At 40.2% G+C, this 25296-nt stretch overlaps 1 protein-coding gene across 4 annotated transcripts in view; it reads right to left on the bottom strand.

Moving 5' to 3' along the window:
- NBEAL1 (neurobeachin like 1) overlaps positions 1–25296 on the bottom strand; it is a 96778-nt gene that overhangs the window by 8043 nt on the left and 63439 nt on the right. For 3 of the 4 annotated variants that reach the window (XM_075711089.1, XM_075711091.1, XM_075711090.1), the window contains 20 exons: positions 24799–24923; positions 23883–24009; positions 22622–22770; positions 21624–21757; positions 13752–13853; positions 12479–12574; positions 12250–12374; positions 10853–10993; positions 10624–10754; positions 8715–8824; positions 8018–8135; positions 7205–7302; positions 6755–6871; positions 6170–6259; positions 4888–4997; positions 4063–4235; positions 3511–3605; positions 2337–2453; positions 1497–1658; positions 236–384 (listed from right to left, as the gene is read on the bottom strand). In XM_075711089.1, coding sequence (XP_075567204.1) covers positions 236–384; positions 1497–1658; positions 2337–2453; positions 3511–3605; positions 4063–4235; positions 4888–4997; positions 6170–6259; positions 6755–6871; positions 7205–7302; positions 8018–8135; positions 8715–8824; positions 10624–10754; positions 10853–10993; positions 12250–12374; positions 12479–12574; positions 13752–13853; positions 21624–21757; positions 22622–22770; positions 23883–24009; positions 24799–24923 — 2469 coding nt within the window. Of the gene's footprint in view, positions 1–235; positions 385–1496; positions 1659–2336; positions 2494–3510; positions 3606–4062; positions 4236–4887; positions 4998–6169; positions 6260–6754; positions 6872–7204; positions 7303–8017; positions 8136–8714; positions 8825–10623; positions 10755–10852; positions 10994–12249; positions 12375–12478; positions 12575–13751; positions 13854–21623; positions 21758–22621; positions 22771–23882; positions 24010–24798; positions 24924–25296 lie in introns of those variants that run through there. The other variant, XM_075711092.1, reaches the window with a different exon arrangement.

The raw sequence follows: 25296 nt of genomic DNA, 5'->3' as shown, positions 1-25296 counted from the left end.
TCAGTTCTAGGTGTATAATTGGGATAAATGCCTGAGAAGAAATGGGTCTGGTACAACCTCTCATTTTTCTTTTCTCCCTATCTTAGTTTCCCCCCTAAAAGAGTTTTTTCAGGAACACAGAAAAAAGCAATGGCTACCACCTACAGCACCAAGCAAAGTCCACGTTACACAGCCATTTCTCAGTAAGCCTTTATATTTGCATCTCGATAATAAACTGCTGATGGTGGTACATTACCTGTAGAGATCCCGTATGGAAAGAAATCCCTGTAAGCTGCCCATCACGATATATTCACCAGTCACACACATATCTGACACTTCCTCCTTCAGAGTCTCAGAACCCAGATATTTTCCATTGACAGAATACAGATGTAATGCATTCTTATCCTGAATAGATCAAAAATAAATCTGTCAAAGGACTGACTGGATTAAAAGTGTATTATTCATATCTTTGGCCCACTAACAGGAGCTAACTTGGGCAATAACTCACAGATAATATTGCTGACAACAGTTCCTTGTTGAACAATACAAGAGTACCAAGCCTATATGCAATGTGTATGTATACCAGGTCCTGTATGGAAATTTTTGAAGTTATTCCTCGTTACTTCTTAATGTAACATGGTAACATCTTACCTACCCTTCTAATCAATACCAAATTTTCTGGAAGCTTCCATGGATTTAATGGACAGGTCCCTATTTTATAAGGGTTTTTGTCAAGGAAGAAGAAAGGAAGAGAGCATTCTTATCTTCAGCTGTGCTGCCACCCCCCCCCCACCCCCAAATTGAAAAGCAGAAGGAAATGGGTATACTTCCACTAGATCTAGAAGCATTTTCTGGACAAGGCAAAGAATTCTTGACAGATTAAAGACACAGATAAGACGACCATCTTAAGTTCTTCCAGCCTGACAATACGTTGGTCTCTCCTCTCCCCATCTTCGCAGAGTAGCTAGCATGCCTACATCCAATAAATTTGTCTTCCAAGAAATTTCCCATACTCATAGAAATCATAACAGCTCTACCCTTATTAAAGCAACTATGCAGCTACTCATTAGACCGAATAAGCTACACTGTGAACCTTATAGCTATCTCTCCAATCCAAAACTAAAAAACATCAGTGTAGTCACTGGGCATCTTGCACCCAGAACTTGCTGCTCCCTTTATAAGCCTTTGTCTCTGTACACAGTAGAACTTGTTTCCCCCTAGTTTTCCATTTCAAAGCAGCTCTCCCAGGAAGATTCATTAGCACATGCTTGGGCATCTTCCTTGCAGGTGTTTGGAGATTTTCATGAAACTTACAGGAGCACAGTATGTCTGTAATTTATCTTTTAATCAAATTTCACTCAAATTGGCTAGCAAAATTAAAAAAAAAAAAGGAAACACACACCACACACAGCATACTCAAAAAGCCTCACTACTTTGGGAAATAAGGATAAAGTTAAGTGCATTTATGATTAAAGTCTTCAGCAAAAGAAATGGAGATATTCCGTGAACCTAAGTACCTTAAGAGTAGTCTTCCCTTCTATGCTGCTGTGGACAACTATATGGCCTTCCCAGGACACAGCCAGATTGGGAACAGTCAGCAGGAGAGAACTCTCACAAGGTGGTCGCAAAGTCCTCACGTACTGACCTTTCCGAATAGTACGGACAATAACAGTCCCATCCTGCAGTGACCAAATTTAGGTAAGTTGTTACTCAGCAGGTAAGTTACCACAACACACAGGAAGAGTATTTAAATATAGAGGGAATATTTTGAAAGCACTTAAATCCTTAATTGGAGATCAAGACTCCTAAGCATTAGGAACTCTACACAAAGAAGCCTTCCCCTCAAGACCATATACTATATGCATATTAAAAAAAAACAAATGCAAACAGGGCAAGAGGGAAAGGATAGGCAGCCAATCAGCCATTTCATAGGTCACATTTATGAGTAGTCATTATGGGCAGTACAGAGTCAGAGTTCAGAAGCCTGCCAGCGCAATACAGCAAGGTAGAGCACGAGTAAGCTGCACAGAACCTTCAAGGTTAAGGAAGCAGGGAAGAAACTGTCACAGAATTGTTTCTATGAGAAGCTTAAGATCTCCAAATAAGTCCACACACATTAAAGCTCATGCAGAATAACACAACATGGTAGCTGAGGCCTATGCTGTGCAGAGCAGTTTGAGACCGCCTGATTTAAGCAGGCAGCAAGGGAGATGGCACGTATCTTCTTGATGAGTAAGGCTGAAGAAAAAAAATCGTGAAATAGTCACCTTTTTTGTATTATTCTTAACCAACTTCAAACATGCTCTATGGTTTGAGTAGAGAAGAGACAAAGAAGGGAAAAGTATGAGGATGCTTACCCTGGATCCTGACACTGCCATATCCAGTTCAGTGCTGATGCCAACACTCAAAACTTCATCAGTATGCCCATAAAGGATCTGTAATGGCTTAGGTGCCAGGCCTACAGGCACTCCTCCCTGAGAGTAACAAAAAGTGCAATGACACATTCTCTTGCAGCTGAAGGACAAACAAAAAATAAATTTCTGGTATCTTCAGTATCAGTTGTGTAAGATGTATATTTGACATAGGCCAAAACCAAAGGCATAACTCACCCATTCCAATTTCAATTTACTGCCTTTTATGTCAGCAGCCCTATTTACTGAAACCACAAGAACGAATGAACATACAGTTACTATGTGGATGTGAAAGAGAGAGTTACTTAGCTGACTTGCTTCTATCCCTTCAGACAGCCAGGTGTGCAGGGACCACAGTGAGCAGTCCTAACAGGAGTTCTTCACCCACCCACCCACTTTTTCTTCACCTGCATATCTCGGCTTGTTCAGTTCTTACAGTTTACCCTGGAATTAAGCACTATCTTCACAGCCAAACTTAAAGAAGCTGAAAGTTATTTTGCTTAAAATTACAGCAATTCTGTCCCATTTTCTAAGGAAAAGTAAGGAAATAATCTTCTCAGTGACTACCAGTAGTATGATATGCAAAGGAAATAGTATTAATAGTATTTAATAGTATTAAAGAAGTCTAAAATGCCAGCTAAGTCCAGGTAACAGAATAGTGCTGTCTTTGCTAACTCCTAGTGTAGTCATCAGTACTTCCCACAGAGGAAACGCAATGCTAAAATGCAACTACTGGAGTGAACAGCAGCCTAGAAATGTAAAAATCCTCAGCTAAAAACATTGTTCTGACTAATTCCAGTAGATTCAAGCAGTGCCTCTCTTCTTCCATTCTTTTATCTGTACAATGGGGGATAATATTTGTCTGTCCTGAAAATAACCTACGAAATCTCTAAGAGCCTGTAAAATACTGTACCTCAGCTATATAGTAACTAATGTGTAGAGTGAATATTTCAAACACAGAAGACAACAGGACTGGCAAAATTACTAAGCTAATCAATTTTAGTGGACTGTCTTCTCTGCAAACCTGAAAGAAAGGAAATCAATAAGCCATCATAGCAAAACAGAGAAGCACAAACAAGCATTCAGAAACTGCTTCTCAGAGTATACCTAAATAACCTACCTGATGAACTATTTGCCATATCATGCAGGTAGTATCTCTGGAGCCTGAAATTAAATGAATTCCACAGTAGTCTATTGCCAAGCAGGTAACAATATCTAGATAAAAGAAAGAAAGCAGCAAGTTATCACATAGATATTTAAGACTGATTTCCAACAGAGCAATAATGTGCATGCAATATGTCAACAGTGTATCCTGATTTGCAGTCAGCATGAAATGTTCCATTGTGATAAGGGCTGATGAGACCGTATTAAACAATGAAGTCGCTGTACAGCCAGATGTACCAACCTGGCTTAATCAGCTTTGCTACCTAAAAGCAGCAGTCAAGCCTGATTTTGAAACTACATTAAACCATCACTACAATGACTAAAAAGCCATGCTCAAGTATTTATGTACAATCACAGTTCAAGTATTCTTCTGTTCTTATGCTGCCATTCCTTTTTAACTGCTATGCTTGTCCGTCCAAGCGCACTGGCTATAGTTCTTTCCCAAAAGACCAAACATCAAGGTACAATACATAAAACTTTTCATTTCACAATATAAAGAGTTACTAACCCATGTGCCTGATGTGCTGTCCAATCAGCTTGCCTTTTGTAAGAGATGTCACTCTGATGCTATTGTCCCAGTGTCCTCCACTAAAGAGTAGTTTTGCATCATGGGATATTGCAAACAACTTAGAGGTGATCTCCAGCCCCGGTGCAAAAGGACCACTCAGGTTGCGTTGTGTTCTGTAGGCAAATGATGAGCAGTTAAGAGTAATCTTAGTTCAAATCAATGTATTTTGCACTTCCTATATCCTTAAAAATTAGTAAGAAGAGGTCTATAGAAGAGGCTATATAAAAAAAAAAAACAACAAAAAACCACCAAACCAAAACAAAACCAAGATGAAATTCTGGCCCTCTGATATCCATGGCAAAACTCACTGCCATCGGCAAGTGGAAGCAAGAGTTCACCTTAGTTCTTTTCAGTCTTTTATGCAATTTGGTTCTGTATGGGTAACTTATGTCCCTACTAAGTATTGTAGCATTAAAGAAAAAAAGGAATCTTCTAAAAACCAAAAGAAACAAAACCACCACATATACCCGCACTATAGTGTAAGTATGAAGACTGCCCATTTCAGATTCCAAGATGAGTTTTTATGATTGATAATTAGAAAAAAAATTAGAAGTAGCTCTAAGAATAAAGAATCGTGAAATGCCACTTACATAACTCTTTACTAGAACAGTATTATAGATTAGAGATATTACTGAGCATCAGAAGATGCATTCTTAGGTGAAAACTCAGCCAATAAAACCAGTACAATCCACTGATTGTTGAACAATTACTGTATTTTATTACTGTAGATGCATTCATCTGTACCTCTCCTCATCATTTGCTTACTTGGGATTTGTCACTGTAGTATCTCTGATGAATGTAAAATAGTTGGAGATGTTTTTATCATAAGGTAGCCAACCATGAGTTCCAATAATGCAGTTCAGACTTGCTGTTACCTAAAAAAGTTTGATAGAAGAATCAGTGAAACCCAGAGGCATATTTTCTGCTTGCCTTTGACGGTAATGGAGCTTGCATAAAATCCAGCATAGGCTTCTTGAGAATTTACCACAAAGAAAAAAAAAAAACAAAAAACAAAAAACAAAACCACACACACCCCCCTCCCCGCACAAATTAAAAAAAAAAAAATCCAGCTCAGGTGACCTAATCCACAAGTGGTACATATTACCATGTTAGAATAGTGTATGTTCTACATAGGTCAGAGAAGTTGAATGGGGGGGCCAGGGCAGGGAGGAGATAAAACACAAAAACCACAGCCAACCAACTGCTCTCAAACATTTCATTACAGTTCAGTCATTTAGTTTGAGCTTCTTTGTCTCTTCTTTGAAATAGTAATCATTAATAGTTAACATATTAACACAGGAATTTTTAAAAAAATTGTACTACAGTTCTATTTCTGAGAAAGAAAGGAATCTAAATATTTGAGGTTATTTTCATCAGATTTTAGATATGCCCAAATTCCAAATGACATATGCACATACCACATTAAACCAGGACAATAAGTTTGACCTACAAAATAGGAACACTGGAAAAGAATATTATTTCCTGCAAAACATAGGTATTATTGTACAGGGGCCAGTATGCAGACCATATATACAGATGTAAATACAAAAACACTGTCCGCCTCTCATCATTTGGCCATCTGCCATAGTACCAGCACCTGTATTAGTGCAAAAGTTAATTTTAGGAAGAGTGCAGGCCTTTGGAGTGTGTATACACCACATACAGTATAGTTTAACATAAGGGATAGGAAAGTAACGATAAACATAATGATGCCATTAATAATTCAGTCCTGTCATTTTAAAGCTGGGCTGCATTGCATTAGGAAATTGATTGCTACCATGGAAGTGGATCAAGTGGGCAACTTACAATACACCTCACTACAACTTATACTCATGCTTTATCAGCTCTTAAATGCCATTCAACAAATCAGCCTGGCTTCTCTTCAGAAGACAAATATTTAACTTATAGCTGACAGTCATTATAGTTCAAATGAGTTCCTTTCAACAGGAACAGTTAAGAAGTGTTTCTCTACAAGCTGTATGAAAAAAAAAAATACACCTATTTCACTGTCTGCAGTCTAAGAATAGTATTGACGCGTGCAACTCACCAAGATCTCTGGGCTTCCCTGAGAAATAAAGGAACGTGATTGATTCCTGGGGACAACAGCTTTGACAATGGGCACACCATCACTGATTCCCTAAGAGAAAGGACATGGTTTTGGTCTGATTATATCCAAGAGCTAAAGAACAAATCTAGAACCTGTAAAGAGTAAGACCCAAAGCCTCTGGAATAAATGTCAGAGCTGTACAGTACTCTAAGGCACTGGTACACACATATTCAGTTCATACAGGTATGCTTTGTCGCAAACACTGGCTCTGTCCTGAAACAGTGAGTTTAGCTACCAAGTTCAGCAAGTCCTCAAATATCACCAGTGATGTTCTTAGGCTTTCTTGGTGTGGTGGCTAACTTAGTATTCAAACAACACCCACACAAGCGTCCAGCAGATACAAGTGTATGGGATTCAACCTCTATGAGGCTAACTAAAGACAGAGCTCATTTTATACACACTGCATTTTACAATATTTTCTTTAAATAGGAAGCAAGTTTATTTTCAGCTAGGTTGTACCCTTTTGTTTCAAGTACATCAGAAGTTTCAGATTAGACCTTAAACAATTTCAAGTAACACATCTACCTCTATGAAGAATGACTTCAGTTCAGTGAGGTGTTGGAAGAGATTCAGAGTAGAGGTATCACTTTTAGTTAGTCTTTGCACTACCTCTTCTGCTGACAGCCTTTGGGGATGGGGCTCCTAGGAGACAGTATTTGAAGGAATATCAAAAATTAGACAAATTTATCAATTTGTTCAAGTCACATAAGATACTCAAAATCTTACTGGCAATCAATGGGAAAACAGACTCTTAAGCACCTAATTTCCCTTCTTTAATTAATTTCTTTTGAAAATGGTATGCTAAATTTCCATCAGTGTGACCTTTACAAATGGTAATGTGGCAAAGACTTAACATTCCTAAAATTACAAACCACTATCTTACAAACCATTATCTTTTCATTTTTTCAGAAGTCCTTTGTAACTCAGTTGGATTTAACCGCAAAGGCCTGATTAAGAGGGAACAAAGAGCATTACCTTTAACAGCTGGCAAGGAGTTTGCCCAAAATTGTTTATCATCCCTTCTAAAGCTTTCCTTTCTTTCTCATCCATTAAAGCATCCAAATCCACAGCCCCTGGATCACAACCAGAACAATGAAGGGTAGAAAAACAGGAAAAAGAACATAATCCAAACAACTTATTGAGAACAGATATGATCAACAAGTGTTGCAAAACTTTAATTAATTGTAGCATTATCACCCTTTACCCCAGCAAGCCTCCAAACAATGCCTCCATATAAAATACTATCTGAAAACTCCATTCTGCACATGGAATTCTAAGTGTACCTATAAGTGCAAGAATTGCAGGCTTTTGTCTTATCAAATTAATTTAATATACTTCATGCATGCAGTAATTTGCACACAAAAACCACCCAAAATTCATCTTTGGGATTAACAGGCTAACATGTGTCTTCAATATTTGTTGTTCTTAAGCAACTTGCCTTGACTCCTAAACCACAAGAAACCTCTTCCCACAAATGCTTTTAAGCCAGCAAATGAGAAACTTACAAAAACCCCCAAGCACTTTTAGAAACAAAATACAAGCAACTGGAACAGCCCCCCTTTAAAAAAAAAACGTGATTAACATTTCAGGTTCACAACTTCTGATCAAAGCATCAAATATTCTGGTTATTTGATTATAAATTACAAGTTATGCTGCCATATTTCATCTCTAATTCTGTTGTCTTACCATATGCTACTGTATGGCATGCTCACAAATCAAGTGTTTTCTGTCTAATACTGAAAACCCACAAGTCTGATGACAATGACAAGAGAGCATACTGCTTGGTACCTTCATAAGTACAATAATAGAACACATTGAGCGCCTCCACTGAAGCTGGTCCCCTCTGCTTGTAGCCAAAAATCAAATCTATCCATTCATGAAGATGAGCAGAAACATATTCAGATTCCTAGAAGGAAAAAATGCTCTTGTAAGAATAAGAGAAGTACTGCTCCCTTCTTGAAGTATTTACTATTTTCTGTGAAAGAGATTTAATTCCTAAACTATGAGTATCCATGAACCAGGTATGCACCAATGTATAGGGCAGAAGCATAATAATATCCATATGTGTTAAGGGCAGTAACTGCCAGATAAGAGGGATAAATTAATACAGCGAAGCAGCACATCTAGATTATTGAAACGCAATTGTGCGAGGGAAGGCAAGCTGCTAGTTCCCTAGTACCATATAGAATAATCTATAAAAAGCAAGGGAATCCTTATCACTTAAGCCCACCCAATTCTGCATTTTACCTCCCAGGGCAGCAAACTCCCAAATGATTAGTACCTTCAGGCTCTTTCCTTTTTTCTTTTGAGCATTTTATCGACATGTGCAATGCTTTTAACTGAAAGTTCTAATGGTACTTGTAATGTCAAATGCAACCACAACTCTAGTTCGAATGTAGTCCCAGTATTTTACACTTAAGCCACAGTGACAATGTGTAGGTGTACTTTCTTTATCATTACTTCACACATATAAACATCATCTTACCAGAGCCTTCCTGTGTTTATAAATGAAGTCTTCTGGGGAGTGGGCCCATTTGGGGAGAACAACATCATTTACCACCTCTTTGGATATCTGAAGCTGACCTAAGTTAAAACCTAGTAAATAATTTGGAGAATTTTAAGAGTTATTAAAAAATATTTCAAATATCTTGATTTCTCAATAAAGACTAAAAAGCATTCTTTTCTCAATGCAAGGGAAGGATACTGAAAAATTCTTAATGTAAATCTGCAATAACCCTACCACTGACATAGGAGGCTAAGTTCTGCTCCAAGTGTTTAAAATATTAAATGATTGTCGTGGTTTAGCCCCAGCCAGCAACTAAGCACCACGCAGCTGCTCGCTCACTCCCCCTACCCCAATGGGATGGGGGAGAGAATTGGAGGAGTAAGAGTGAGAAACACTCCTGGGTTGAGATAAGAACAGTTTAATAATTGAAATAAAGTGAAATAGTAATGCTAATAGTAACAGTATAATAATGATAATAATAATAATGATACGCGAAGCAAGTGATGCACAATGCAATTGCTCACCACCCGCCGACCGATACCCAGACAGTTCCCGAGCAGTGATCGCTGCTCCCTGGCCACCCCCCCCCCAGTTTATATACTGAGCATGACGTCATATGGTATGGAATAGCCCTTTGGTCAGTTTGGATCAACTATTCTGGCTGTGCCCCCTCCCAGTTTCTTGTGCACCTGACAGAGCATGGGAAGCTGAAAAAGTCCTTGACTAGCATAAGCAGTACTCAGCAACAACTAAAAACATCAGCATGTTATCAACATTCTTCTCCTACTAAATCCAAAACACAGCACTATGCCTGCTGCTAGGAAGAAAATTAACTCTATCCCAGCCGAAACCAGGACAATGATACAGGATAACAATTGTCTAAAGCACCTAAATGACTTCAAAGCTGAAGTCCCAACCCTAAAAGTAGCATTAATCATTTACACACCTATCTGTAAACATATCTGCATTTGCTTTGTTTTACCAGGATTAAGAGTCCAAAACATTCCAATGAGGGTATTCATAAGAATGAAGTTACTTATAGTTTTAAATGACTGTTGAATCAAGGCTTTCAAGAAGTCTTAAACCCCACCAGCTTTCATTAGAACAACTCTAAATGCTTAAATGATTTTTGAAAGCATGACTTGGTTGTTTCCAATTTTTATAACTTAGAACTCTAGTAGATTGTAGCTAGCAGACTAAATTAGCAACAGCACAAACATACAACTCCATTTTTAAATTGTCTAATAGGTAGACAAACAATTCCCCATGCAATAAATGTGAATTAAAAAATGGCTAGGAGTCTCCTATCAGAATGCAGAATGCTGTCTTTTCAATCAGCATTACAAAGGAGTGAAACAGCTTCTTTTATTTTTCCTTCTTCTGATGGGTATTGCAATCTTACATGGCTCTCAAATAGGTGACTTAACACTGCATTGGAAGGTAACACACAGAAAATATGCTGGTTGCCTAGAATAAATAGAAGACCTCACATGTTTGAAGATGCCCAAACTCTTATCACCCAATGAACCTAGTAAAAAGAATACTGATTAAACTGTATTAACTTTTGCTAACTAAGTATTAACTATTGCTAACTTCTTCAAACATCCAAATGAGCATCTCTGGTATTTTATATTAGGTAAACAACACTATTTTTAAGCCTCTTAAGCCCCCAGTCTGAATTTTAAACAATGTTTAGGCTGCTGCTTAACACAACTGGTGTCTTCATTAAACAGTCTGAAGCCAGCATGATGATTAAAGTAATTTCTACAAGTACACTATAAAGCTTAAGTAAGAAGTATTCCATGGCATTCACAAATTGTTGTAACAACTCTTTTCTGAAGAATACAAGAACAGTTTTCTATGAGAATATTCTCAGCAGTCAGTTTACCATTTTGATTCTCCAGGAACTCTGGGAAGTAGAAGAACTCTGGGATAAGTTCCTTGACATCATTGGGGTTGTCCATGAGCGCCTGCCAGGTAGCAGGAATAGAGTGGAACTGCCTGTCAGCACAGTCGAATCTGTGGATCAGAAAACTCAGGTTAGACTTTGATCATTCCCCCAGTAAAATGATAAGGAAGAAAAATAAAGTAAAAATACTTATTTGCTCACAGCATACCTGCCACTTTGAAGTTGGATATGAAGTGTTGTGAAAGGTTCTACCCGAATGAGATAATGCATGACACCAGCAGCATTTGAGTAATGTGTCCCATAGTGAAATTTGTCAATTATCCCAAGGGGATCCTCAAAATTCTCATATCTAAAAAAAATAAATCTTTATAAATACAACGGAGCACTACAGCTGATTTACATGTGGATTATACTTATCAGAGGCAAGGATTCAAAAGAAATGATCACAGCAATCTGTAAGAGGAAAATACATTGAGTTCTATTAAACAGGAGGATTCCAATTCTGACTTGGAAAGTCCCTAAGCAAAAGACTGCTGAAAGATAGAAATGTACACCGGATAAAGTCTTTGCATACCTGTTTTTATACTCTTCCCTAGGCATTTGCTATCAGCTGTCAGAAACTGGATAAAGGGCAAGACAGGCCTGATTTAGCATGATTTTACACAACAGACAAAAACCCCCACATCACTAAGCTGAACATTTATTATTGAAGGGACTTGTGACAGTTTCCTCCAAGATTTAAAGAAAAAGAATTTTAAAAAAAGAGTGTGTGTGTGTGACTGTGTCAGGATGCAGGAAAGAGATTTATTTAATACTCATGCCCATTTCCTTTTCTACTGGAAAACTCACTCTACAGTACCATGCCACCATCTGGCTGATAAATTCCTCAGTGTCACAAGGTTAGTAAGAGAAATTATATTTAAACATACTGCTAGAGAACCAATTTCATTAGTGTCAGGGATAGAGCCTAATCATTCAAAGAAGACTCTCCATGTTCCTAGTTTTCAGAAGAAAGCTGGTTTTGCAAGAAGCCTGACAAGCACAATCTGCTATGATAGCACACTCACTCCCCACACTAGCAAAAAAAGAAGAATCACTACACTGACATGTGGGTGTAAGTACTTGTCATCCCTACCTACAGAGATGTTGCTGGAAGTCACCAAGTTACATTTTATTTCAAAGATAATAATCTATGCTTGAAAAGAAGAGCGGGAAGCACAGATTTAGGATCAATGCTACCTCTCAGTACAGGCAGCTCAACTCATCAGGTTGATTTCACATGCCTTATCTTGAAGCAGACATGGGACACCGTACGTCTCTTCAAGCTGCTAGGCCATTAAATTAAATGTTTCTACATCCTTTCAGTTTTTCATCTCCACATCTGAGAAACAATTGAAAATTTACAACAGTAAGTTGTGTTGTTTCAGTGCCGTATAAGCTCACTAATCTGAATGCAGCAGCAACAACAAATTAACAACCTTTACAAACGCACCTGTGGTGTTATAAAACTAGCTTTTAAAAATTTCACTGTCATTTTTAAAATGTGTTATTAGCCTCCAGGCTCTGAAAAGACAGAGAAATATAACTGAGTGTTCAAATGCATACTTTTCTTTCACAGCCTTAGCGTTCTTTTCATTTACCACCCCTATGGGTTTGGACAGATCCCGAAAAACTGCAGGATTATTCAGGTCCAGTTCTTCCGAAGTATAATCTCGTAAAATCCAGGGGAACTAAAAAAGAGTCAAAGATCCAATTGAGATTAAAGACCCATCTTTCAAAACAGAAAAAAAAAAATACATACCTTTGGCAAAAATTTAAAAATTATTTTCCTTACCACAGGATATTGAGCAAGGTCATTGTAAGTTCGTCCTGCCATTGTGTTCAGCTGAATAAGGTAGTCAAAGTTAGATAATTCTCTATTCACCCATTTCTGAAGGATAAAAAAAAGATACAATGGAAGTCACTATATCAAAGATACTACTATTGCAAATTAAATGTCTTGTCAGTATTTATCTGTCAGATGATAGTATGGGCACATGACTGTAAGAATGGTACAAAAGTCCAAATTTAATTCCTCCCAGTAAAGTTTATTTTCTCTTTGATTCTTTGACTGTGCTACCTATATTTCACTGAAATCACATCCCTGATTGATGCCAGTACTGTTTTAAATACAGGGCAGCAGAAAACTAGCAGCCTCAGAATAAAAAAGGAGAAGAAAAACAGAAATGAAAGAAACAAAAAGAAGGCAGGTAAAGAGGTACTGAGAAAAAGGGGAAAACTCTGAAATCCATTAGAGTTCTAAGGTCAAAAATTTTATAAATTGTTCCCTCACTTGTTAGTGGTACAGGAATTTGTAAACTAACATTATCCTTGAGCCTTTGATCCACTATTGTATTTTAAACCAAAGAACAGACAGAGCTGTATGCAGAAGGGCTCAATATCTGTCTGTAGTGTGATGAAGACATTTCATTACAGATGATATTTTCTCTACTTAAATACACAACATGATAGCTTTTATCATTAGGGAGAGAAAGAAAAAACAAAGCACTTCCAATATTTTAAAAGTAATTTGTAAAGCTTCCTCCCTCATAGAAAATAATTGTGGCATAAAGAGACTTACTGCATTTTAAAAATTTATCTAAGTTTAGGGTAATACAGACATTTTTACATTTTCCTTTTATACCAATACTACCAATTCTCTTAGCACCATATTTCCTGCTTAATCTTCACATGGGTTTTGTTGAAAGCCCCATCGTGAAAAGGTAGCAGGGAAAGTTATTTGCACATGTAGTGAAAGAAGTTCCAAAATGTGCACTCAAGATCACGGACTAAAAGCAGAAGTAAGTCTGCTATGTGTTTTCCATTCTTGTTGAAATGCTTGTCATAATCACACCAGAGCCTGGCTCTATCCACCAACTGTAAACACAAACCACAGCAATTCTAAAGACATGCATGTGAAAGTTCAGGGACCAGACTGAGTGTACAGCAGTTGGCAGTTGCCATCTAAACACTGGGGGAAAAAGAGTAAGATCAGTAATCCAGGATCTTCCAGGACTCCTTCAAGAAGCAGAGGAATGCTCTAGACCATTTATGCTGAAATCTCATACCTGCATCAAACCTGAAGCTTTAAAAAGTTCCTGCGGAGATCTGGTCCCAGAAATATTTGGAGAACGCAGTGACAATATTCGACTATAGACTTTGTTTCGTACCTGTCAGAAAACAGCATTAATAAAAAATTATTCTGGAGATTGAAGCTGACAAGTAAACAACTTCTCTGCTAATTAAAATGTGAAATAAATGGAACACAGTTACATTTTTCAACACTTCTATCTCTTGCTGCATAAAACGTTTGGACACGGATGGACGTGACATCCTTCAGTTACAAGATATAAAGGCAACATAAGTTATGAAGTGGGGGGGTTTTTTGGTGTAGATGCTACACAGAAAATCATTATTCCCACAGAAGTCTTCTAAGGAAATACTGCTGCTGTTCAAATAAAATTACACCAATGTTTATAGGAGCTATTCATAAACTGACCTACTAGTATGTAACCCACCCTAAGTTCTAATATTTATCTTAGTCCCACATACAAAGGATCACTTATATTATCCAGGGGGGAAAAAGTTCACTAATCCTTGTCGTGGTTTAGCCCCAGCCAGCAACTAAGCACCATGCAGCCGCTCGCTCACTCCCCCTACCCCGATGGGATGGGGGAGAGAATTGGAGGAGTAAGAGTGAGAAACACTCCTGGGTTGAGATAAGAACAGTTTAATAATTGAAATAAAGTAAAATAGTAATGCTAATAGTAACAGTATAATAATGATAATAATAATAATGATACACGAAGCAAGTGATGCACAATGCAATTGCTCACCACCCGCCGACCGATACCCAGACAGTTCCCGAGCAGCGATCGCTGCTCCCTGGCCAACCCCCCCCCAGTTTATATACTGAACATGACGTCATATGGTATGGAATAGCCCTTTGGTCAGTTTGGATCAACTATTCTGGCTGTGCCCCCTCCCAGTTTCTTGTGCGCCTGGCAGAGCATGGGAAGCTGAAAAAATCCTTGACTAGCATAAGCAGTACTCAGCAACAACTAAAAACATCAGTGTGTTATCAACATTCTTCTCCTACTAAATCCAAAACACAGCACTATGCCTGCTGCTAGGAAGAAAATTAACTCTATCCCAGCTGAAACCAGGACAGTATCCAGCCCTTATTCTATACCATCTACGTCATGCACAGGCCCTCCCCTTTCCAATGTGTTCTAATTAATCACCACCGCTTTCCCTATCTTGATATACACACAGATATCATTCCCTTCGTCTATGGCCCATCCCTCTAAAATGTCCATTGAGTTCATTTAGCCCATGACTTTGGGTTCCATCTGTCATCACAGTCTTTCAGAGCAGGAGAGGTGGTGTGCAGTGTTGGACTGTTCCATGCTGAAGTCAGTTCTCATTCCAACATGGTTTCATCAAAGTTCATTTTCATTAAGCTGGGCAATTCTTACTGCAATACCATTGATGCGGCATATAGCAATCATAATATATAGTATTATATACTTAATATTAACCTACTATATTATTATATTAACATGCAGTTAAGAGATAACATATGGTTAAGAGATAACATACAGTATTATAAAGCAATTAATATTATACAATTCAGTTCATTGGCTATTTTCACCCAAAATCAAATTCCCTTGAGGTACACATTGGGCTTCCCCATCCTTTCGCATCACCCACCAAGTGCACCCAGGTCCTTGAGCAAAAGCAATCCCACGAATGGGTTTGCCTTTGCCAGAGGGGGAAGTAACCCAGACTGTCTTCCCCAACATATTTTTCATGTGCACTACAGGAACTTTATCTCCTTCTACAGTACGTAAAAGTTTTGATTGGGCAGGGCCAGCTCGATTGGCAGATCCCCTGGTGTTGACTAACCAGGTGGCTTTTGCTAAATGCGTATCCCAATGTTTAAACGTCCCACCACCCATTGCTCTCAGGGTAGTCTTTAACAATCCATTGTATCGCTCAATTTTCCCGGAGGCTGGTGCATGGTAAGGGATGTGATACACCCACTCAATGCCGTGCTCTTTGGCCCAGGTGTCTATGAGGTTGTTTCGGAAATGAGTCCCATTGTCTGACTCAATTCTTTCTGGGGTGCCATGTCGCCACAGGACTTGCTTTTCAAGGCCCAGGATGGTGTTCCGGGCGGTGGCATGGGGCACGGGATATGTTTCCAACCATCCAGTGGTTGCTTCCACCATGGTGAGCACATAGCGCTTGCCTTGGCGGGTCTGTGGGAGCGTGATGTAATCAATCTGCCAGGCCTCCCCATATTTATATTTCAGCCATCGTTCACTATACCCGAGGGGCTTGAACTGCTTGGCTTGTTTGATTGCAGCGCATGTTTCACACTCATGAATAACCTGTGCAATACTGTCCATAGTTAAGTCCACCCCTCAATCACGAGCCCATTTATACGTTGCATCCCTTCCTTGATGGCCTGAGGCGTCATGGGCCCACCGAGCTATAAATAATTCACCCTTATGTTGCCAGTCCAAATCCACCTGAGCCACTTCAATCTTAGCAGCCTGATCTACTTGCTGGTTGTTTTGATGTTCTTCAGTGGCCCGACTCTTAGGTACATGAGCATCTACATGACGAACTTTTACAACCAGGTTCTCTACCCGGACAGCAATATCTTGCCACAATGTGGCAGCCCAGATTGGTTTGCCTCTGCGCTGCCAGTTGCTCTGCTTCCATTGCTGCAGCCACCCCCACAGGGCATTTGCCACCATCCATGAGTCAGTATAGAGATAAAGGACTGGCCACTTTTCTCTTTCAGCAATATCTAAAGCCAGCTGAATGGCTTTCACCTCTGCAAACTGACTCGACTCCCTTTCTCCTTCAGCAGTTTCTGCGACTTGTCGTATAGGACTCCATACAGCAGCTTTCCACCTCCGATGCTTTCCCACAAGATGACAGGACCCATCAGTGAACAGGGCATATTGCTTTTCATTTTCTGGCAATTTATTATACAGTGGGGCCTCTTCAGCACGTGTCACCTCCTCCTCTGGTGATATTCTAAGGTTTTTTCCTTCTGGCCAGTCCATGATCACTTCCAAGATTCCTGGGCGACTGGGGTTTCCTATTCGAGCCTGTTGTGTGATCAATGCAACCCACTTACTCCATGTAGCATCAGTTGCATGATGTGTAGAGGGGACCCTCCCTTTGAACATCCAGCCCAACACCGGCAGTCGGGGTGCCAGCAGGAGCTGTGCTTCAGTACCAACCACTTCTGAAGCAGCTCGAACCCCTTCATATGCTGCCAGTATCTCCTTCTCAGTTGGAGTATAGCGGGCTTCGGATCCTCTGTATCCCCGACTCCAAAACCCTAGGGGTCGACCTCGAGTCTCCCCTGGTGCTTTCTGCCAGAGGCTCCAGGTAGGGCCATTCTCCCCGGCTGCAGTGTAGAGCACATTTTTAATATCCTGCCCTGCCCGGACTGGCCCAAGGGCTACTGCATGAACTATCTCACGTTTAATTTGTTCAAAGGCTTGTTGTTGCTCAGGGCCCCATTTGAATTCATTCTTCTTCCGGGTCACTTGATAGAGAGGGCTTACGATCTGGCTGTAATTTGGAATATGCATTCTCCAAAAACCCACAACGCCTAAGAAAGCTTGTGTTTCCTTTTTGCTAGTTGGTGGGGACATAGTGTTATTTTGTTGATCACATCCATTGGGATCTGACGACATCCATCTTGCCATTTTATTCCTAAAAACTGGATCTCCTGTGCAGGTCCCTTGACCTTACTCTGTTTTATGGCAAAACCAGCCTTCAGAAGGATTTGGACTATTTTCTTTCCCTTCTCAAAAACGTCTTCTGCTGTGTTGCCCCACACAATGATGTCATCAATGTACTGCAGATGTTCTAGAGCTTCACCCTGTTCCAGTGCTGTCTGGATCAGTCCATGGCAAATGGTGGGGCTGTGCTTCCACCCCTGGGGCAGTCGGTTCCAGGTGTACTGAACACCCCTCCAGGTAAAAGCAAACTGGGGCCTGCACTCTGCTGCCAAAGGGATGGAGAAAAATGCATTAGCAATATCAATTGTGGCATACCACTTAGCTGCCTTTGACTCCAGTTCATATTGAAGTTCTAGCATGTCTGGCACGGCAGCACTCAGCGGCGGTGTAACTTCGTTCAGGCCACGATAGTCCACTGTTAGTCTCCACTCCCCATTAGACTTTCGCACTGGCCATATGGGACTGTTAAAGGGTGAGCGAGTCTTGCTGATCACTCCCTGGCTCTCCAGTCGACGAATCAGGTTATGGATGGGAATCAGGGAGTCTCGGTTGGTGCGATATTGCCGCCTGTGCACAGTTGTGGTAGCAATCGGCACCTGTTGTTCCTCAACCTTCAGCAACCCTACAATCGACGGGTCCTCTGAGAGACCGGGCAAGGTGGACAACTGTTTAATTTCCTCTGTCTCCAAAGCAGCTATACCAAAAGCCCACCGGTACCCTTTTGGGTCCTTGAAATACCCTCTCCTGAGGTAGTCTATGCCAAGGATGCACGGAGCATCTGGGCCAGTCACAATGGGGTGCTTTTGCCACTCATTCCCAGTTAGGCTCACTTCAGCTTCCAGTACAGTTAGCTGTTGGGATCCCCCTGTCACTCCAGAAATACAAATGGGTTCTGCCCCTCTATAGTTTGATGGCATTAGCGTGCACTGTGCACCAGTGTCCACTAGAGCCTTATACTCCTGTGGGTCTGACGTTCCAGGCCATCGAATCCACACAGTCCAGTAAACCCAGTTGTCCCTTTCCTCCACCTGGCTGGAGGCAGGGCCCCTCTAACACTGGTCACAGTATTCGCTGTTCACTTCCTGTAAATGTGAATCAAAAGTCCCCTGATCAAGGTCGGAAGTAAAATTAGCCCTCTTACTCTGTCTCGGGAACTGCTCACTGGAAACTGGAGCTGCAATTTTCCTGGGAGAACCGCCTTTTCTAATAGTTTTTCCTTGCAACTCACGCACCCGTGCCTCTAAGGTTGAGGTGGGTTTTCCATCCCACTTTCTCATGTCCTCTCCATAATCACGCAGGTAAAACCACAGGGTGCCCCGTGGTGTGTATCCTCTATATCCTCTCTCTTGAGCATAGGGACGTTGACTCCTAATGGCTGAGACACTGGTCCGTGCAGGTGGGGAGTAGGACAAATCCTCTCTGAGTTGTTGGAACTCTTGGCACAGTTTTTCCACAGCCGAGACACAGGCCCGTAGAGAGGAAGAGAGCTTTTCTTCGTAGTCCCGGAGTTGTCTAGCCACTTCATCCACCGTTGGTGCCTCATTGTCTTTCCAGGCTAGTATTGCCAACGAGTTGGAATACGATGCTGGTGCGCTCCGTACCACCTTCCGCCACATGGATTGTGTGCACCTGACTTCATCTGGGTCTTTGGGTAACCGCTCATCATTCAGGTCACTGTAAATCACCTCCAGCATGCCTAATTCCCTCAGGTACTGGATACCTTTCTCTACGGTGGTCCATTTGCTTGGGTGGTATAAAACATCCTCCTTGAAGGGATACCTTTCCTTCACGCTTGACAGAAGTCGCCTCCAGAGGCTGAGCGGTTTTGCCCCTTTTCCAATTGCTTTGTCAATGCCCCCTTCCCTGGAAAGGGATCCCAACTGCTTGGCTTCCCTACCCTCTAAATCCAGGCTACTGGCCCCGTTATCCCAGCATCGGAGCAGCCCGGTGATGATGTGCTCACCTGGATGACGACCGAAATCTTTTCGCATATCTCGCAGCTCACTCAGGGATAGGGATCGGGTGGTCACCATCTCATTTATGGGTTCTTCCTCCTCTGGTTCTCGTGATGGCCCTGGTTCATCTTCATCCCTTACTAAACGAACTGATTTCCTCATATATTTTTTTCTTCTGTATAGGGGCAACTGATACCGGCGCAGGTTGGTTCTCTGGTTTAGCCGCAGTGTCTGTCACTGGGGTTTGAGTAGCCGCAGTGCCCATGGCTGTGGTTTGAGTAGCCGCAGTGCTCATGGCTGTGGCTGGAGTAGCCGCAGTGCCTGGGGCAGGGGTTTGAGTAGCTGCAAGGCCTGTAGTGGAGGTTGGAGTAGCCGCAGGGCCTGTAGTGGGGGTTTGAGTAGCCACAGTGCTTGTTGTTTTGTCATCAGATCCAGAGACCTTCTCTTTCTTTTGAGGGTACTGATTAGTGTTGACCACGGCTCGATAGGCATGGGCCAGTCCCCAGCATGTTGCAATGATTTGTGTCTCTCTGGAGCTACCAGGGTGACAACATACTTCTTCCAAATACTTTACTAATTCTTCAGGATTCTGCACTTGTTCAGGGGTGAAGTTCCAAAACACTGGAGGTCCCCACTGCCCTAGGTACTTGCGCATACGATCCCACACACCCTGCCACTCATAACTATCCAGCCTTGGGGTAGATCTCTGGATGGTATTTTTAAACTGCTTACTGACCTTTATCAAAACGGAAACAACATTCCCAAGGATTATCAATAGAAGTATCTTAACTGCCCAGGGGTGTTCAAGATACTGGAAAGTTGTTGTAATGAAGGAGGAAACATCAGAAGAAAGCAGCAAAGGTGCCATTCTGTATTTCCTCCACAACAAGCCTCTCAGAGAAAGAAGTATAATTGCTAACTCTCTCTATGAGGTAGTACCCGAAGTACAGTAGTGACTTCTGTATGAAACCCAAATACCAAAGAATGCTCAAGGTCAGAGTTTTGATAAGGAGCCTCCCAAGCAAAAGATCATGAATCACTGCAGAGCATAGCACACTACACAAACTGACAACAAGCTTTAACGCGTGCTGCAAAAAAAAGAACATGGTGCAGACCAGATGAACTAATACTGTGAGCGGCAACTGTTAACAGACTCCTTAATACACTCTGGTTAATCTGTTGTTATCTCAAACCCTTCGTGCCCCACGTCGGGCACGAAAAAGGACTGTCATGGTTTAGCCCCAGCCAGCAACTAAGCACCATGCAGCCGCTCACTCACTCCCCCTACCCCGATAGGATGGGGGAGAGAATCGGAGGAGTAAGAGTGAGAAACACTCCTGGGTTGAGATAAGAACAGTTTAATAATTGAAATAAAGTAAAATAGTAATGCTAATAGTAACAGTATAATAATGATAATAATAATAATGATACACGAAGCAAGTGATGCACAATGCAATTGCTCACCACCCGCCGACCGATACCCAGACAGTTCCCGAGCAGCGATCGCTGCTCCCTGGCCACCCCCCCCAGTTTATATACTGAACATGACGTCATATGGTATGGAATAGCCCTTTGGTCAGTTTGGATCAACTATTCTGGCTGTGCCCCCTCCCAGTTTCTTGTGCACCTGGCAGAGCATGGGAAGCTGAAAAAATCCTTGACTAGCATAAGCAGTACTCAGCAACAACTAAAAACATCAGCATGTTACCAACATTCTTCTCCTACTAAATCCAAAACACAGCACTATGCCTGCTGCTAGGAAGAAAATTAACTCTATCCCAGCTGAAACCAGGACAATCCTAAACCATGGAAAATAGAAATATTAATGATTTCCAGTGTTGTGGTAAAATAAAAAGTCTCCTTTGCTTTGTAGTTTGCTCAGAATGTTTAAAAAGATGTGTGGGCTTCAAGATATTTAGATTACTACTGATGTGATTTTAGTTGAATAATTGTCCTGTATCATAACAGAGAGAGAGGAAAAAGACGACTCTTGCTTCACCCATCTTTTCACAATTAATCAGTTTCTAGATGCCAGACTGAGGTTTTCACAGACTGCAGTCTAATTTCCCATAATGGCTATATCTAGCAAACCTTTTGCTACTAGTGTTACAGTATTATAAAAGACACCAGACTCAAATTAGATACGATCAGTGAACTTAAATTGGACACTTGCGCTAATTATATAAATCAAGGAAATTTGGGAAACCCATACCTCCTTATTGAAGTTGAGGAAATAGTTGGTTTGATCTGTAAGGAAGATCTCCAAAGCTGATCTCCTCAGGTTGTACCGACGCAAATGTATCTCTCGAATTTGAGAAAGGTGCCATTTGAAATCAAAACCTACCCCTAGGAAGAGCACTTTGATTATTGACTTGGAACATATAAAAAACTTTTCATATAGACAGAATACAGCATCATTTCCAAACACCCCAGACTTATTCCTAGAAAAGGCAAATTTTGTATGTGGCTTGATTAACCATTTTGCTAGGAAAATATTAACTTCATCTATTGTTCTGCTGCAAGAAAGAGGCACCAGGAAATATCTGATGGAGTGTAGGATTTGGTTTTGCTTTCTGATAAAAGACACATTATAAAGGTATTCTGTTGACAAAAAATACAAACCAAACCCCTCTGCTTTCTTAAACAGGCTCAAATAGAAGCTTTTACATTTAGAATTCCCAAAAGGCCAACTTCCTGATATACTGTTTTTGAAAATTTTACCATTATTGGTCAAACATTTCAGTTCACTGTTTTCATACTCAACTGTGTATATTCTACTAAAGTTCACTAAATTAATATAGATGATTAATGTTTACATATTACTTTTTAATTGTTACTTACTACTACTTTTTAATCAATGTATGAGTGAAACATTATTTGTCAGGGAGAACAGAGAGGTGCCTTTAAGCTGCAAATTAGAGGTAATGACATTTTTTTAGCCAAACTTAATTTTTTTTAATATGTTAATTTTTTTAAGAAATACTAAGAATAGTGAATCAATTTAACAGCTCAGCAAGTACAGTTCCAGATTCTTGATTCTGAAGGGATCAGCCAGCCACTGATCACCAAGTACAATATTAATTTTAAGTACAGCTCCACAACTCGTCCCTTTGCAATTAGTTTGACACTCAGTCTCAAAAACAATCAAACGGCCTACTAAAAACAAAATGCTGAACTGCACAGTTCAGAAGAGATACTGATCATGCTCACCTTCCTCTTTTTCAATGCTACCATCAAAGAAATAGATGTGATGAGTAGTGATCTCCAGCCTGCCAGGTATCACATCAATTACTGTAATGAGTTCACAGTCTTCAGACAATATTAGCTTTTCTTTCTGACTTTGCTCATCCTTCTCATCCCTACAAAAATACCGCTAAGTGTTACAGGGTCGGGTAGATTATACAGTTGCTTAGGTACTTGGTAAGAGTACAGTTCAGAAAAGAATCAAATTTGAATGGCATTAAAAGTACAACATAAATGGTTATATGAAACTACTTCCATCGGCAGTCTTGGATGTTTCAGACTATGCTACCAAACACCATTTCACAGCATTGCTCTTCAGGCTTAGTATTTCAGTCTCAGGCACAATGGACTTGACCTCCCTTGAAGTATGAAAACATAAGGCTGCATTTCCCTTTCTTATTTAATTGCTAGGTGTTTAAATTCTCTGGCCCAGAGCAGAGCTGAGTCCTGGTTCATGTGACTAAAGTTATCTTCAGAAGTATTTGAAGTAGTGATTGCTCAGAAGTCTGTAGATATGACACATCACAAGCAAGCATTTAATAACCTTTAAGGTACAAGAAGTGCCACATCTCTAGACTTCAATAGCATAGACACACACCGATCCACACACAATATCACATGTTCAGTTACTGGAGTGAAGCATTTGCTCTCTCTCCCTGCTCTGCCCTCCCCCCGCCCTTTTTTTTTTTTTTTTTAAAGTCACACAAGAGACATGAAGGAAGCACAGCAGGCCACCTCTCTGGAATGCTCTTAAACTCAGGGGACTCTCTAGCAGATTAATGCCAACCAAGCAAACATCCATGTTATGCAGCTGGTGGTATAGGGAATGGCCCTGGCATCTATGGACAAGAGCCAGTTCCAGTCTGGTCTATGCCCTTACAGGGCAGAACACCTCTTGAGAATTATAGCCAATGTGCATAGTAGAAAAGCCTCATTGATTGTGTAGTTTCAGCTTCAGACCAACTGTGAGCAGTGAATCACTAACAGATCCTCAAACATCTGCTCTGCCTTCTTTTCCCTTGGGCTCTTTATGTCTCATTGTTGACAATGATAAATCCAACAGCAACTTTTTCTGCTGTTCAAAACTACTACAAAGCCCTGGACTGGATTGTTAAGGCCAGACAAAGAAAAAGGGAAGCTTTGTATGCTAATCAACTCCCAAAGTTGTTTCTCACTCCTTATCCCTAGCACAGAAACAAATTTCAACTGTCTATTCTGCTGTACTTACAAATTGGAACTGGCTGCTATGTCTTCTTCTGGTAGTTCAAGAACATCATCTTCCAAGTCACTCACTTTCACCTGCTTCACCACCTCCAGAAGCAGAGACTCACTAGAGGGCTGCATCTGGTGCACACCTATCATAAATAGACATTTCAGCTCAGAAAAGTTTTTGCTATAACTCTTTCGGAAAGCTAAACTACTGAGTGCATCTTCTACTGTTGAATGTTGGTTTTAACTGAGTTAGAAGCAACCAGACTTCTTAAATACTTCTGGGGGTAAGCAGAACGCTAAAAATACTCCCTGAACTACATTGAAATAGATGTTAAATCTTAACAGTATAAAGGGAAGATAAACACATCAGAAAATTTTAAACTGAATTCTAATGTGGACATTTCCAATATAGTATTTTGCAGTCTTTTTCCAGACACTGTTAAAGCACGCAAATTTCACAGAAATACACTGCATTTGTTTTTTCCTTACTTACAAGAGTGTTATTTTTTGGTTTGCGTCTTAATATCCAATACACCTAACTTAAAGAACAGTTTACAGCACTAACTCAGCTGTTTGGCACACTTCTGAAACAAAGCACTTTATACCTACACATTTCAATCATAAGCTCTAAAAGGTTTTAAACAAATACTGCCTGCCTACTCTGATCTAATTGTTTGTTTGGTTTTTTTCCCAACAAAAATCACATTTCAATGAACAACAGGAAATTAATTCTACTCAGTAGGAAGATGCTGTTTCAGGTCAAGGCACCACTCTTATGTTACACATTTAATATAGAGGAAATAAAGAAAAATGAAGATTTAAGTATCTACCATACACTGATTCTTAAATAGGAGAAAAGAGGAAAGGTTGTATCTTTCTTCAGTAAAGACTGAAGAATCCCAAGTAAAATAGCAAATACAATATGACTTTACCTAAATTATCTCTCAGGTCACTAGCATCCTGATGAGAGTTGAAGTTGTAATTCTGTACTAGTTTTAGTCTCATACGTGAAAAATTTTCCACATTTGAAAGTTTCCAGTGAATAGGTTGCTGTTTCCTAGGAAAACAAGAATATTCATAAAAACAGTTAAAAAGAAGATAAAGACCTATATGAATGAACTGATTACAAAAGAGCACATACTTAGAAAAATACCGGTCATCCACTTGTACAATGTCATTTTAATTTTATATTTCATCTTGCAGCTCTGATCATCCTCAAGCACTTTGTAAACAGTATTTATTTTCTACTGAAATACATCAAATTGTTTACACTTTCAGTTAATGACAATTAAAAGACTGAAAAAAAGAATCTTTATCTAGAACTTCCCCAAAAGCTGACAGGCAAAATGTATTCTCCTAATTGAAATTAGCTTCATGCATGAAATCTCTAAGTCTTTATTCACAAGTCTATTCTCTCTTTTCCAACAGAA

Source organism: Pelecanus crispus, chromosome 5 (genome assembly GCF_030463565.1).
Source record: "Pelecanus crispus isolate bPelCri1 chromosome 5, bPelCri1.pri, whole genome shotgun sequence".
NCBI lineage: Eukaryota > Metazoa > Chordata > Aves > Pelecaniformes > Pelecanidae > Pelecanus > Pelecanus crispus.
Note: the sequence above shows the minus strand (reverse complement) of the source record. Positions and strands in the feature narration are given on the sequence as shown.